Here is a 15,218-nt window from a genome sequence, read left to right on the forward strand (position 1 = left end):
ATATTCCCTTCGTCCGTGTGATCCTCCACGGTCATCTGTATTCCACCGCGCTGGAGGGGCAGAATCACGCCGACGAGTATGATCGGGCAGCTGACCGACCCATATTATATCCACCACCACGCGGCGTCAATCTCTCGTGAAGCATCGACTCCCGCACAACATCTGCAGCTCCGCCAACCTGACCGCCTGTTCGTCCGCTCTGTGTTTCCTTTTTTTCCTCTTCTGTCTGTCTCTTGATCTGTATCTCAACTCCTCTGGCTTGGAAGACTCTCGCAACTAGACTCCTGTGCACTGTGTACTGCTCGTGAGTGGTTCCCCTCATAAACAAACACGGATCGGTGACGTCGAGTCGTCGCTCTTCCGTGGAAACCATCTCCATGGATCGATCTTTGTTTTGTTTTGCTGTCTCGGATAACTACTGCGACTCCCCTCCAGTCGGAACCCATGCTAACCACAGCCCCCGATCTCGGTCGCAGACACTGATGCCGCCGCCGTCGACTCCGCACCGTCCCTCCAATCGTGGGGGGAGTCCCAGAGCCTCTCCGACCAAACAGAAACCCCTCGACATCGGCGTTCCCCTGGGTATCTACGATACCAACTCCGTGCGCGAAAAGGTTCGCAAATGGCAGCAGCAGGGCGGGGGCGTCATCACCGCCGACGACGTTGTCTACTACGAGGACGACGGCGAGAACTCGACCGTCGAAGCCACCCCCCGGACCCCCAAGGCGGACAAGCCCGCTCCATCGCCGACGAGGAAACGCAGCAAAAGTACCCCGCGGAAGCGCGTCATCAGCGACGAGCACTGGAAGCTCAATCGGACCCCCACCCAGTCGACGGTCTCCCAGAAACTCCCCCCGCCGAAACGCTTCTCGCAGTACACCACGAACGAGTCGCTCGCCTCGCCGCGCGCGGGGAGACATGAACAATCCCGCAAAGAGGAAAAGTCACGATCGTTACCGCCGCCCTCATCCCTGGACTCGAGGGAGCGGCGGAAGTCCCGAGTCCTCAAGGAGACGCTCGACTCCCTCGTGGAGAGCAAAGGCGGCGAAGACGACACCTCCCACTATGGCTCGTCGAAGTCCACGTCACGCCCTGTGAGCGCTGGGAAGCCAGGGATAGGCGCGGCATCGGAATTATCCGACAGCGCGGCGAAGACGGACCTACCGGCTGACGAGGAAAACGAGTGGGCAGCCAGCGATGCCGATTTCTCGGAGCTCTCCCGACGGAGGGCTCGTGGCGCACCGCAGCCGGCGCCGAAGCCACGAGGACCGGTGAAGCCTCCGAAGGGTGGTATCTTTGAGCACATGTTGGGCGAGTCGAAAAAGGTGTTTGCCAAAGCGGAGCCTCCTAAGCCGACGGGGAACCGGGGCTCGAAAATCGAGGCATGGTTGTCGGGGACCTCAGACCCGTTCTTTGACAGCGTCGTGGATCCGGAGGTGGAGGTACCGGCGCCGTTGAAAATGAGAGTCAACCGAGGTAAACGGGAGGAGAGTGACCATAAAACAATCCATGAAGGAGATAATGGCGCTCATCGGACGCCGTCAGGTAAGCCCACGGGCAGGCGGCGAGTGAAGAGTCGGGAGTTCCACGGGGAGAGAGTGAAGTCGTCCACACAGAAGCCCGGTACAAAGGAGTCGGGACGGGATATCTCATCATCTTCCAGCAGAAAACGTTCGAGCGAACAGAGACATAGTCGCTCCTCTTCAAGCGCCAAAGAGGATGCTCCCCGTGAGAAGTCGTTCAAGGAGAAGGACACAATGTCGGATACCGAAACTGCTCCTTTCTCGGACGGCTCCGAGGTATCAGGTAACAACGCGCCTGTTCCTCTCTCGCGAAAACGGCCATTCCCGAGCACTGGTGTGCATCGACTGTCGACAATTGCGTCAATGGAGTCCATGGAAGCAAGCAGCGATACGCGGTCTTCCCAACAGACTGACATTCAACCAGAGAAGCGAACGTTGGAATCATCCGAGGTGAAGGAAGCCCCCGAGGAACGGGATCAGTTCGACCCCAACTCCCTGCCTGTGGTCTCGTCCCAGTTGAAGAGGAGACTTACCACACATGACGACCTCATATCCGTACTCTCTGCCCCAAATAGCCGAAGTAGGAGCATCAGATCGGCCCGCAGCATTCGGACGAATAGGAGCCGTCTGACTAACGCAACAATCCCTGATCTCCTCAAGGAGCTGTCCGCTGATGAGGTGAAGTACATGCGCGAACTCAAAACGTTAGTTGGCGGTGTGATTCCAGTCCTTCTGACGTGTGTCCTCTCAAAATCGGATTCCGCCATCGCCGCCGGCCTCTTCCGCCCATCTATGGATCCTAAAGATGAACTGAACTTCACCAAACCAATTGTGGACATGGGAGTTGCAGTTGAACGCCTGAAAACTTTGCACAAACGCATTCCGCAAGAAGACACGGAAGCCTTGCTCACGTGGGCCTTTGGCGCGCAGCGTGTATACCGGGAATACCTCAAAGCCTGGAGATTAGGGTTTAAAGATGTGATTGTGAACCTAGCTCCGCTAGAGGAGGAGGAGAAGGGGGACAGTGCCGAGACAAAAAGCTTGGACGAGGGCATGGCTCGAGACGAGAATGGAGATATTGTTGATAGCGATGGCGAGAAAGTCGATGTGGCGTATCTACTGAAGCGGCCTCTTGTGCGCCTCAAGTATCTCGCCAAAACTTTCAAAGGCATCAATTTGCTGCAACCGTCAGACAAGGCCGAGGAAATAGCCGCAGCGTACCAAAACCTGGTCACGGATGCCCGCCGCCGTGCGCGCGATGAGCGAGCAAGACTTGAGGACGAGTCCGCTGCTTGTATTGACTCAACTAGAGCTCGCGATCCTGCGACATTGGGTCCGATCGGGGACATCAGTATTGACAAGACCAGACGGGTTCGCGCTCGAGACTTCTTCAACTTGTCCTTGTACCATTCCACCGGCCAAGTAATCGATTGCCGCGCAGAGCTTCTCCTACGGGATAACTCCGATGGCAGCACTGGCGGTGACTTGCTTATTTGTGAGATTGACCATACGGACCGTTGGTTGCTATTCCCCCCAATGGATCTCTCGTGTGCTTCGGCCCGGAATGGGGACACAAAGGGTGAGATCGTGGTTATGTTAAGGAGCTCTCCTGACCAAACGAAACCGTGGCAAGAACTCCTTCTACTCAAAATTGAAGAAGAGGACGTTGGATTCGAGTGGGTCCAGATGCTGGGGTTGGATCCCATCCCACCTACAGTCTCCCGCAGCCAGAGCTTCATCGAACGCGCGAAACAGCGACAACGTGCACGAACAATCACCTCAGCAGCGGACTACGCCCCAGAAACCCCACCTAGTCCTACTAGTGTTGACGTTCCCCTTGGTGAGAGGGCCACCTCTCGCACACTGCGCCGCTCTTCCCCCCGAGAGCCACTGTCTGATCCAAGCATCGTCGGGTCTTCTCTCGCCTCAGAGTCGAGAATCTCTGCCAATACGGCAATCACTCCAGAATCAGACTATGCTTCTGCAACCGAACAGCAAGCCAAAGCGTCCCCCCGACCCCAATCCCAAATTCTACACTCTAGAGACCCACGAAAGTCCATGACCAGCGCAGACAAGTCTCCTGGGCTGAAGCGGTCGAAGGCAAAGAGAGTCGCCCGCCACGATGATGATGCTACACCGAGCCCTCATTCGAAGGAACCCACTCCAGGTAGAGACATTCCAGTTCCGACAACTCCCCGCCAGGAGCACGACGAAGCCAAAAAGGGGGAGAAATCATCACAGAAGCCCAAGGAGCAGTATACCCCAAAGACTCCCTCCAGAGACAGTCCAGAGCAGAGCTCTCCCCGAGTATCGTCCGTTCCCTCAATGGACTTGCCGATTATTCCTAAGCTCAGGCAGGGCGATAGTCAGTCGTATATCGCGGAGTCAATTCCTCCCACGTCGGACGAATCCGACGAGGAATTCGGCTACCTGGAGTCGTCCATGCTATCGGACAGACCAACGAAGAGAAAGAGCCATTCTCGCTCCAATTCTGATACTTCCGACAAGACCAATGGTGATGAAGCTCCTCCTCCGCCTCCACATTCCCGTTCTCCAAGCTCGACTGGCTCCAGCCTGAACAGCACTCCTGTTCTTGGCCCGACAGGGCTACGTCCCAGGCGCCGAGGCTCCTCACCTTTGAAGCATGAATACGAACCATCTACTGCATCGGACTCCATTTCTGACTCTGATACGTCTACCGTACGACGTTACGACTTGTATTCTGAATCCGAATACTCGGAGTCGGACAGCTCAGAAGAATCAGAAGATGAGCTTTCGTCAATCGCCCCCGTCAAGGTCAATGGTCATGCAAGAACTGCTACCCAGGCTTCAGTTGTCACATCTGCTAGCAGTTTGTCACCGTCTAACTCGGCCTCCCAAGGCGGTTACAGATCAGTTCCTTCGCAACCGACCAAGTCTTCAACCGCACTCGCATCCGTATTTGCTTGGTCGGATAAGGGCACTTGGGAGACTATTTTCCCCGATGACTGCCGAGTTATTGTCAGCCCGGGGTTGATAGAGGCATACCAGCTCAGTGCTGCTCCCATAGGAGAGGATGGGATTCCTACGAAGAAGGGGCGCCCTTTGATTGCTCTTGAGCTAACTCCGCTTGTTCCAATCCGACGCGGTACAGCAATCGATATTAGCATTCGTTCTCCACCGACCGAGCGCTCGAAGATCGCCTGGAGCAACAACATCATGTTCCGCTCGGCTAACGCAGACGATTGTGAGGCCTTGTATGGGCTGATCAACCAGGCTCGTATCAACAATCCCACATACATCGCACTGCAAAATGCCCGGGGTCCTTTCGCCGACCAGACTGTCCCCATCGAGCAGCCCAACAAGTCCACTGGGTGGTTTGGCTGGCCTCGTCGCCGAAAGAGTTATCGAGCATCGGCCTCTCCTCGGTCGCTTGCTGATAACTCTGAAAGCAGTGTTGGGACTATGAGTAGCGCCTTCTCTGCTTTGAAGAGATTTGGTGCCGGAGGAAGCAAAATGTTCAGCATTTCGCGTTCATCCGTCACCTCCCGGAGCAGACAAAAAGAAGACAGTCTGTACTCAAGCTCTGCTGCGTCCGGAACAAACTTCATGTCCAACTCGGGTATTGGACGAATCGCCGCAGCCATCAAAAATGCGGATGGTATTGGGCTGTCAAACGCCAAAATCCGGCTCTACATGCGCGAGACGCCGTCCAAGTGGCGCGATATGGGCGCCGCCCGTCTGACTATTATGCCTGTTGCCCCTGAACCTGCCCGCCCCGACACCGCTGTCAGTGGCAGAAGTGACCCCAGTTCGGCCGTTGAGGGCGACAACGAAAGCCCACCAGCGTCCGGGACGGTCTCGCCGCGTCGCGCCGTTGATTCCAAGAAGCGCATCCTCGTGCGTGGTAAGACCCGTGGAGAAGTCCTCCTTGATGTTTGCCTGGGCGAAAGCTCTTTCGAGCGGGTAGCGAGGACAGGCATTGCCGTCTCCGTCAGGGAGGAAAATGAGGGCGGTGCTATGCCCAAGAAGGGCGGTGTCACTGTCGGATCTAACACGATATACATGATCCAAATGAAGAGCGAGGCTGAAGCGGCCTACACTTTTGGCCTTGTCGGCAAGCTCAGATATTAAGATTTTTTTTTTCCTGTTCATTTTCCAAGTCTAGCGTTGATGTGGTCTAATCTACTGGTTTTTCCCATTCTTTTCATTTCCTTTGTCAAATCTGCATGTGGTGTTTCTGTCTTGCATGGTTTTTTCATAATGGTGTTCATGAAGCTTTCAGCATACCCCATGAGTTGTGATTCTACGGCTATGAGTTTTTGAGATTTATGTACCTATACAGACTTGACTTTCTAGGATCAATGTGACGAGTCCAGCTCTTGACTTTGCTCAGTAGAACTTGATGCTGGTGCCGCACTCAGAGAAATCTGGGAGACAGTCCGTAGCACGGTAATCGGTGGTTTCCGGTGAGGATGCAATTCTCATGACACTGGACAAATAGATAATAGTCTCCCTTTGGGTATAACTTAGTGAATAGATCTCACTGAGAGGAACCAAAGGCCTAATTCAGACGCACCGAGTCGTAGGCCAGTTTATCAACAAAGGCCATTTAACGGATGAAGATCCTCCATGCCTTGTACTCCTGACATTAGAGTTAAAAAACTATATAAACGCGGCAATGACACAATCGAACAATGCCCAATACCTCGATAACTTGACCAACCGTTCGCTTCCGAGCGATCCCAAGATCCATCAAGTACCTTCACCGTAACAGTTTCAAATTGCTGATAGAATTGGGATGGGTTATCGTCCCTCTCCGGGATGGAGAGGTTCGCTAATATCCCGATAGTATCCTCATCGAGAACAAAGCAAACCATATTCTCTGCTAAGAGCCGGAAGACTGAGCGTCCGTCATCGGCCTCCTCCCTACGGAGTTTTTTGTCTCGAAGTAGAGCCTCAAACTCCGCACGAATACTATCGTCTGACGCGCCTTCGAGGGCGTCTCGATTCTCCACCACACTAAGCTTTAACCGTCGAGCCGCCTCCTCGGTGAATACAGAGAGAGTAAGATAGCGGAGGCTATGCTCTATGAGTTTGACCCAGTTTCTTATCGCTTGAGGCAATCGATCTTGCGCTATAGATGAGTAGGCAGTAACAAAGACATAGAAGCCCCAAGTCGGATCATTATCAAGACTTTGCTTCTCATCGATCGCTCGGAGAAGCTCACGGACTCCATCCTGAGTGGCTAGATAGAATTCGGCACCTTCGTAGTAGGTAGCCGGGTCAGCAAGCTTCTCTACCTGGTACAAGGGCCGCGTAATAGTAGTTAGCAATGCACCCTGACTGAATGACCGACCTATAAAGTCGCGTCTATGGGGAACAGAGCGCGATGCAAGGGTCGGGTCTATAGGGGTGACTAGGCGGGGCGGAGCCGGTGGTCTTTCACGAAACCGACTTGCTTGGGCCATGGTTGCGATGGTCAGAGGGGAAATGAATGGGGAGGAGTGAAGGAGGAGATTTTGAACTGCGTCCTGGTGGGGAAAAAGAAGAGGTGATCACGTGTATAGAAGTGATCTCTAACCGACGCTTCCACTTGGCGCTCAATATATATATTCTATAATGTCCTTAAAAGGAATCGCATCTAAAGCGCATGTCAATATATATAACCCGAAAGGCAATACCCGACTACCTCTACTTAAGAGGGAAACGGCTCCGTGCATGAATGTGGGCGAACCGAATTTCACACTGATGTGCCATTATGATCGTAGAGGACGGCAAGCTTCCCAGGCAGCGCCTGGTGACCACCACCATACTTACGCTGTTGTATGTGTTTTTGTGGTTGGGAGACTTCTGTCAAGCGGAACCGTCCCATATAATTACTGCCAAGGCCCAAGTCTCCATGCAGACTGGAAGTGAAGTTCAGCCTCCGCGCCTCTCTAAATAATATATCAGCGATCGAAAATAGGGGGTTTGGAAAACAGACATAAATATAGCCATTTTTTTGCTAGTTTCTAGACGAATTCAGTTCCTGCTACAGTTCCATCTCTAAGTGGTAAACTACACAAGACGCACCACCACATCGGACAACTTCCTATATATCTTAGTAAGCTACCACTAACTTCTAAGTTAACCCTGTGGTTCCTAGGCTCGACTGTACATCTCTAGATATCTTCATTCGACTTCGAGATGGTCAATCAATGCATTATTTCATGTCATTCTCGGTGCCTGCTGCGCAATCCCGCAGAATTCAGTAAGCGGTAATCGTTCAGGCGGTAAAGGTGCAGTAGTAGAAGTGGCTTCGATGCCTACTCTCTACTGCCAGTGATATTGACCATTCACTATGTTATCAGTTGGATTGTGCTCATAGTGATATAATTCCGACATCGAACCATATCGTCCCTTCACTCTCTCACTCACTTCGCTCTTTCTTTCATTATCCTTCGCTCTCTCCTTCACTTCGCTCTTTCCTTCATCAGTCCATCGACATTACCTTATTTATTCGAACTCTTAGACCTCAACCAGAGGCCTGCATCTACCAACCTCTCAATCTCCCAGAATACCTGTTAGTTCCCTCCAAGGAATATCTGATTCTTTACCTCGTCTCTTCCATCCACATCTTTTGACTGATCATGGCTACTCTATCTACGGACAGCCAGAGCGACACCTACTCCTCCGCTGTTATGGATCATCGTCAGAGTAATCCCATGGTCCTAACGGGCGCCTACCGTCACTCCGATGGCGTTACTTCGACTGTCATCACCAGGACATACACGACCATGAAACGGCTCGAGCAAACTGTTCATGACGTTCTGCAGACCCTTCAGGCAAACGACTGCAATGGTAACCAATGGGTTCAGGTTTTGGGACTCACCAAGGAAGCGATCGAGCGTCTAGACAATGACAAGGAAAGTCTTGAAGGAGTCGCCTTTCGTTTCGAGTGGGAGGGAACTACTGGCCTAATCAAAGTGATCCCGTCGGCTGCCCACGAATCCCTGCTCAACGATTTCAGCTCGAAGGTTGCTACTGAGCTTCAGAATATGGGCATCAACTGGCCGGACCGACGATGGATAGGGACCACTACGTACAAGCCAGGCAACAAGGGAAAGGCAGCGGATCAGGCATTTACCCCCCCGTCGCGGCGAGTGACTCAGGGACAGACCCGAGGATGGCCAACTCTAGTCGTCGAAGTGGGAGTCTCAGACTCCATGCCCAAGTTGCGTTCCAATGCCAAGTTCTGGCTTAATAATTCCAATGGCCAAACCAGGTTCATCATCCTTATCAGCGTTAAGAGGGCCCGGGTGACGTTCGAAAAATGGATGTTGATGCCGCCTAATGCCCCGAACCCGGCCCCCCATGCGTACATCGACACACTTCGCTCACGGCCCATCCACAACCCTCCTCTAGTGAATCAGCCAGCTGTTAACCAGCAGCTCTACTCGGCCCAAGAGGTTGTCGTTAGCCCAACCGGGATGACCGGCGCCCCCATGGTTTTGCCCTTCCGGGCCCTGTATGACAGGGCACCAAGGCCCAATGAGAGCAATATTGTCATCACCGACCGGGACTTTAGGGAATTTGTCCAGACTGTTTTTTGAGACCCTCCGTGAAGTGGCTCAGGTATCAACCGTCTTTGCTATTCTTTTACTTTTCTTTTGTATGTTGGCAACAATGCAATAGGTCTACCGTCCACACTGGGCTCATTAACATCCTCCAACAGTAATTGGTTTCCGTATAGGAGACATTCCGCAAGAGTAATTATGTAGTACAACATGATCCCCTGTATTGCTGATTATACAGGGCATCCTTCTCTATAACACATAGCAAAAGCCCTACCTCCTATCATAGTTCGTAGTTGGGTGATGTCGTGGTGATCCTAAACAAACAGTGCAAACATTCCCTTTTGGGGGTGTTTGCATCGCGGAATCAAACGTGTCCTCTCCAAGCTTGCCAGATCGCCGCTCGTGATCCCATCAAGGACTCGATGCTTACTGCCAGCTGGCCAGTAGTTCGCTTTGAATCGTGTTATCCATGGCTGCACTAACATAAGATTGCCTTCGGTGAGCTTTTTCTTTCGTCCTGTCAAGTCAATGCCTTCTCCCTCTGTTTCTAACTGGTCGTCTCTACCTATCCAGACAGCCTGTTGATCACCACCAAGGCCCATTCTTTAATTCCCGGTTCATTGACTTGACCCTGAATCGCACTGGACAAGTACTCGCGACCATATTCCAAACATCCAATCACACTTCCATGTATGTCTTCCATATCATCCTACAGTCGAACTGCACTCATCATGCGGTCAGAGGTCCGCCATGGCTCCCCAGAGCCGACAGCGCGCATATGCGTCGCCCCGACTGCTCACCTCCTCTCCGATACTTTCCTTCCTAATCCTGCCGTTTCTCCTCTGTTTCCTCTGCTTCCCAGCCCCGGCTTCCGCCGCCGGCTCTGCAGTGCTGGGTATCGACGTCGGAACGGAATACTTGAAAGCCGCCCTCGTAAAGCCCGGCATTCCGCTGGAGATCGTGCTCACGAAGGACTCAAAGCGCAAAGAGACCGCCGCTGTCGCCTTCAAGCCCACACGCGAAAGCAATGCGCCGTTCCCCGAACGATTCTACGGTGGCGATGCGCTCGCCTTGGCTGCCCGGTACCCCGATGACGTCTACGCGAACTTGAAATCCTTACTGGGCCTTCCCTTTGATACCGACAACGAGGCGATTCAAACCTACCACACACGGTACCCGGCTTTGAAGTTGGAGAGCGCCGGCGAGCGAGGCACGGTGGGATTGCGCAGCAACAGACTCGGGGAGGCCGAGCGGAAGGACGCCTTCTTTGTCGAGGAGATCCTGGCCATGCAGTTGAAGCAGATTAAGGCCAACGCGGATACCCTCGCCGGCAAGGGCTCCGATATCCACGACGCCGTGATCACGTATCCTGCGTTCTACACCGCCGAGGAGAAGCGAAGCCTTCAACTGGCTGCGGCCCTCGCCGGACTCAATGTGGATGCGTTTGTCAGCGATGGTCTCGCTGTAGGGTTGAATTACGCGACAAGTCGTACATTCCCTAGCGTTTCAGACGGACAGAAGCCGGAGTACCATGTTGTATACGACATGGGTGCGGGCTCCACCACCGCTACTGTTCTTCGGTTCCAGGGTCGCTCCGTTAAAGATGTTGGCAAGTTCAACAAGACCATCCAAGAAATCCACGTCATGGGTACTGGCTGGGATAAGTCCCTCGGAGGCGATGCGTTGAATGATCTTATCGTGAAGGATATGATCGCAGAACTGGTTCAGGACAAGAAGCTGAAGGATCGTGTTACGCCCGCGGATGTTGGCTCTCATGGCAAGACAATGGCGAGGCTTTGGAAGGACGCGGAGAAGGTTCGCCAGGTCCTCAGCGCCAATACCGAGACTGGCACCGGCTTTGAGAACCTCTACGAGGAAGATCTTAATTTCAAATACCGCGTTACGCGCTCCAAGTTTGAGGAGCTCGCCCAGGACCATATCTCTCGAGTTGGAAAGCCCCTTGAGCAGGCTCTGGAGGCTGCAGGACTGCAGCTGAGCGATATTGATTCCGTCATCCTTCACGGTGGAGCCGTCCGTACTCCATTTGTTCAGAAAGAGCTGGAACGCGTGTGTGGATCCTCCAACAAGCTCCGCCCCAACGTCAACGCGGATGAGGCTGCCGTTTTTGGTGCCGCTTTTAAGGGAGCCGCTCTCAGCTCCAGCTTCCGCGTTAAAGACATTCGGGCTAGCGATGCCTCCGGCTACCCTGTTACCTTGAAGTGGACTTCAGATTCGAAGGAAAGGCAGCAGAAACTGTTCACACCGACCTCTCAGGTTGGTCCTGAGAAGCAAGTGACCGTGAAGAACCTGGACGACTTCGAGTTTAGCTTCTATCACCAGATCCCGGTGAACAGCGAGGTGGTCGAGTCACCCGTTCTTCGAGTGAAGACTCAGAACCTTACTGCATCTGTCGATAAGCTGAAGAATGACTTCGGTTGTACCGCTGCTAACATTACCACGAAGTTCTCCATCCGCCTCAGCCCTGTCGATGGACTCCCTGAAGTCACTGGCGGGTCTGTTGGCTGCGAAGTTGAGGGTTCGAAGAAGGGAATTGTCGATGACGTGAAGGGATTTTTCGGCCTCGGCAAGAAAGACGAGCAGGCTCCCCTGGGAGAAGAAGGAGAGCCTAGCGAGTCAGTCACCTTGGAACCGGAAGAACCTCAGGCTTCTACGACCTCCTCAACTGACGAGGCTACTTCTACTACTTCCACTAAGGAAAGCAAGAAGACTGCTGCCCCTCAGAACAAGTTTGAAGTCGTTCCTGTCGCCATTACAGCACAGCCCCTTGGGATTCCTGCTCCTTCCGGAGACGAACTTGCTCGTATCAAGGCTCGCCTGGCCGCCTTTGACGCTTCTGATCGGGAGCGGATCCTGCGTGAGGAAGCTTTGAACGAACTAGAATCCTTCATCTACCGGAGCCGCGATCTAGTGGACGACGAGGAGTTCTCGAAGGTCATCAAGCCTGACCAGTTGGATGCCCTCAAGCAGAAGATTTCTTCTGCGAGCGACTGGCTCTATGATGATGGCGAGTTCGCCCCCAGATCCGAGTTTCAGCAGAAACTTAAGGATCTGAAAGATATTGTCAACCCTGCTCTTAAAAGAAAGCAGGAGAACGCTGCTCGTCCGGCCCGCATCGAGCTTCTGCAGAATGTGCTGAAGAACTCGAAGACCGTGATCGACCTGATGGATAAGCAGATCAAGCAAGACGAGGACCTGTACTCTTCAAGCGTTTCTGTTTCGGGGTCGTCCACGAGCGAAACCGAGACAACTTCCACCACGTCGAGTGAATCCTCCGAGTCTACAAAGGACCCTCTCGATGATCTTGAAGAGGACCCCTATTCGTCCTCGACTACTACCTCGTCCACAGCGGCGCCCAAGCCCACGGGTCCGAAGTACTCGGTGTTCCAACCCTCTGATCTGACTAGCATCACCAAGACTTACGAGTCTGTCAACTCCTGGTTTGAGACCCAGATGTCTCTGCAGGAGAAGCTTAGTGAAACCGACGACCCCGCTCTGACTGTCGCGGAGATCGACACTCGCCTCAAAGAACTAGAGCGACTCATGAACCGCATTTATGAACGGATGGGAGCCGCAGCCGCCAAGAACAACAAGAACTCTGAAGACCAGTCCAAGAAGACTGACAAGAAGGACAAGTCCCAGACCTCCGAGACCTCCAAGGAGAAGAAGACCAAGGAATCAGAAAAGAAGACAAAGTCCAACGTCAAGGACGAGTTGTAACCTGCCTTCTTGTCTTTTATTACCTTTTTGGTTTCGGGTTGAAAAAAAAATGACGGGAGTTCACCTTGAGCGTTCTGTTTCGGCATTTATGTGCTGTCTCCTTTGGTTCTGTTTATACTCTGCAAGAGTCTGGGTCGATGACATTGATTATATTTGAGATATTACGACTTTCGATTTTCGTTTCTGCATTGTTTACTGCTATGTAAACTAGATAGAGGTCAGCTTATACTACTACTATGGTATTACTGAAATCTGATCGGCTAGACTACAGTAATTGGTTTACGGGTATCAACGCCTACTCAGGCAATACGTAGCTCGGTTCGAACAACTAGGCAGGGTTCCTGACACTTAGATGCTCTAATGCGGAAAGTTCTATATCTGTTTTTCCGACAAACAACATTGATGCGTGCAGCTCGTGGATCTGCATTGTAACCTGTACCCTGTCAGGGGACCACGCAAGGCCTCTCGTAAGTGGGTATATGAACTACATAGTTTACCATTTCACGAACCATATCTTGAACATAACACTAGTCTCATCCACCAGATATGGCCTGCTATGCCAGGTGGGGTTTCTTCCACATGATTTGGTAAGGGTGAGCATCAGTTGCATGCCCTATAGATTTCGTCTTTGGATTGCCTTCTACTTTTTCAAGCCTTCGCATCTACGTTGACAATCGATCCAAGGCGACGGATGACTGCTCAATTACTGCAGTATGAACATTGGCTCACGAGTTAATAGCCCTGGTTATGTTTCAGCCGTCTGTTTCAGCCAAAATACCTCATACTAACTAGTATAATTGGCACTGGAGACAGACGAGTGCTTTCTGGTTAAGAAGGCTATTTGCATTCTATCTCTACTACGTTATGTACGATGTTTCACCTTGACCGTTTTACCCGTTGCACTGAAATTGGATTGGGTCGGTTGCTGGCGATAGAAGAGGGTCCACACAAGCAACTGCCACTCGATGCGAACTTGGGGGTGGTTCTTCATCATAACTCTCATTAGCTTCAACAGCCTCCGTCTTCAGCTAGTGGCGTCCTGGCATGATGGCATCTAGATGGACAGAATCTAGGATTTTGAGATAGAGATGGGATACAAATTTCAGATCTGGGTGTTTTGAAAAACTAGTTCACCTCACGTGTGTCAAACACAATATAGAACACTGGATATGACGGTATATTAAGCAAAAATATGGTATTCAGAAACGCAATATGTACAATCTTCCGTCGATACTGAAAAAAGGCTAAAATTCAAATATGAAGGTAGAAAACAAGGGGTATGATCAGATAACGAGAAGTGTGATCACTGAAACCGACCAGCAGTCAAACCACAGCATTCAAAGTAGGATATTGATACAGGTATTCAAAGTGTACAGGATTCGGGGTAGAGCTGATCATGAGGAGCCCAGATCATACCCCTCCCATCTGGACCTCGTCATCACTGTTTCGCGGCAGGACGTATTCCATATCGACTTCCTCTCGTCTGCGAAGGAAGGATGGTTCTTCAAAATCGTCCATCTCCATCGCGCCCTGCTTCTGGGCAGCGACGAATTTCCGCCGCTGCCAGCCCAAACCGGGAGAAAGAATAGTACGTCCGATGACAGGAGACGCTTTGGTAATCGATCGCAGCGATGACGGGTCCAGCCAGTTCGTCATTCCAGAAGCGAAGGAAGATTCTTCATATTCGTCCATGTCACTGTCGGAATCATATGATCGTTTCTTGCCAGTTGATTGAGTGCGGGTCGACATGGCCGATTCCTGGCTACTAGGTGGGAGAGAGAACGCATCGCCATCGTCTGTGATGAGTTGTTCACCGGTTTCATCACCTAGGGGCTCGGCGAAAGGCTGTGTCGCAGTGATGTGGCTCGGTCTTCCCATGCCGCTAAACGGAGTGAGTTCTGCACGGGCGGTGGCATATGGCCGAGGCGGTACGGAATATAGGGTTTGTGTTGGTTTCACTTCATCCACCGTCTTCTCTATCTTTGTCTTGTATCCTTCGGCGACAGATTTGCGGACACGCATTCCGACAGAGAGAAGCGAAGACTGGATCTTTTCCGGGAGAGCTGGAGTGGGGGAGTAGGTTGTGGCGGAGTAGTGGGTGTGCGATAGGTACGGGGAACAGGCAGGATGGCCATGTGTTGTCTCTGATGTCGCTTGAAAGAATGTTGTGATGGGTGGTTGAAAGCGTCTCCGTTTGGAATCCAGAGTGTCATTGTTGGCGAATGCTGGAATATAGGACGGCATTTTGTATGGCGCAACGGCACGAGAGGATGAAAATTAGTATCGATGAGGTTTTGTGTATTATACAGTTTTCGATGGCATTCAAGAAAAAGAGGTGGAGGTGTCTGGTGTATGGTATCCAACGTCAAGTGAGGTGGAGGGTTGAAGAAGAGTGATGGTGAAGAAATGGAGGCTGGGG

At 52.2% G+C, this 15,218-nt stretch overlaps 5 protein-coding genes across 5 annotated transcripts; 3 read left to right on the forward strand and 2 right to left on the reverse strand.

Moving 5' to 3' along the window:
* Positions 1 to 6,168, forward strand: BDV59DRAFT_172926 (uncharacterized protein). Its single transcript, XM_073688798.1, has 3 exons — positions 1 to 304; positions 477 to 6,012; positions 6,076 to 6,168. Exon 2 carries the CDS (start codon positions 483 to 485, stop codon positions 5,634 to 5,636), a length of 5,154 nt encoding a protein of 1,717 aa, XP_073550432.1. The 5' UTR covers positions 1 to 304; positions 477 to 482; the 3' UTR covers positions 5,637 to 6,012; positions 6,076 to 6,168.
* Positions 6,115 to 6,973, reverse strand: BDV59DRAFT_199662 (uncharacterized protein; the record flags this gene model as incomplete). Its single annotated transcript, XM_073693395.1, has 2 exons — positions 6,115 to 6,147; positions 6,266 to 6,973. 2 exons carry the CDS (start codon positions 6,971 to 6,973, stop codon positions 6,115 to 6,117), a joined length of 741 nt encoding a protein of 246 aa, XP_073550433.1.
* Positions 6,974 to 7,645: 672 nt separating this feature from the next.
* Positions 7,646 to 9,116, forward strand: BDV59DRAFT_172930 (uncharacterized protein). Its single transcript, XM_073688799.1, has 2 exons — positions 7,646 to 8,067; positions 8,162 to 9,116. Exon 2 carries the CDS (start codon positions 8,186 to 8,188, stop codon positions 9,095 to 9,097), a length of 912 nt encoding a protein of 303 aa, XP_073550434.1. The 5' UTR covers positions 7,646 to 8,067; positions 8,162 to 8,185; the 3' UTR covers positions 9,098 to 9,116.
* Positions 9,117 to 9,466: 350 nt separating this feature from the next.
* On the forward strand, positions 9,467 to 13,036 carry BDV59DRAFT_172931 (Hsp70 family protein). The gene is made up of 3 exons (XM_073688800.1): positions 9,467 to 9,559; positions 9,635 to 9,751; positions 9,803 to 13,036. Exon 3 carries the CDS (start codon positions 9,812 to 9,814, stop codon positions 12,797 to 12,799), a length of 2,988 nt encoding a protein of 995 aa, XP_073550435.1. The 5' UTR covers positions 9,467 to 9,559; positions 9,635 to 9,751; positions 9,803 to 9,811; the 3' UTR covers positions 12,800 to 13,036.
* Positions 13,037 to 13,962: 926 nt separating this feature from the next.
* Positions 13,963 to 15,187, reverse strand: BDV59DRAFT_172932 (uncharacterized protein). The gene has a single exon (XM_073688801.1). It carries the CDS (start codon positions 15,041 to 15,043, stop codon positions 14,210 to 14,212), a length of 834 nt encoding a protein of 277 aa, XP_073550436.1. The 5' UTR covers positions 15,044 to 15,187; the 3' UTR covers positions 13,963 to 14,209.
* Between the last annotated feature and the right edge of the window lie 31 nt (positions 15,188 to 15,218).

This window comes from Aspergillus ambiguus (genome assembly GCF_047715705.1).
Source record: "Aspergillus ambiguus strain CBS 117.58 unplaced genomic scaffold BDV59scaffold_6, whole genome shotgun sequence".
Lineage (NCBI taxonomy): Eukaryota > Fungi > Ascomycota > Eurotiomycetes > Eurotiales > Aspergillaceae > Aspergillus > Aspergillus ambiguus.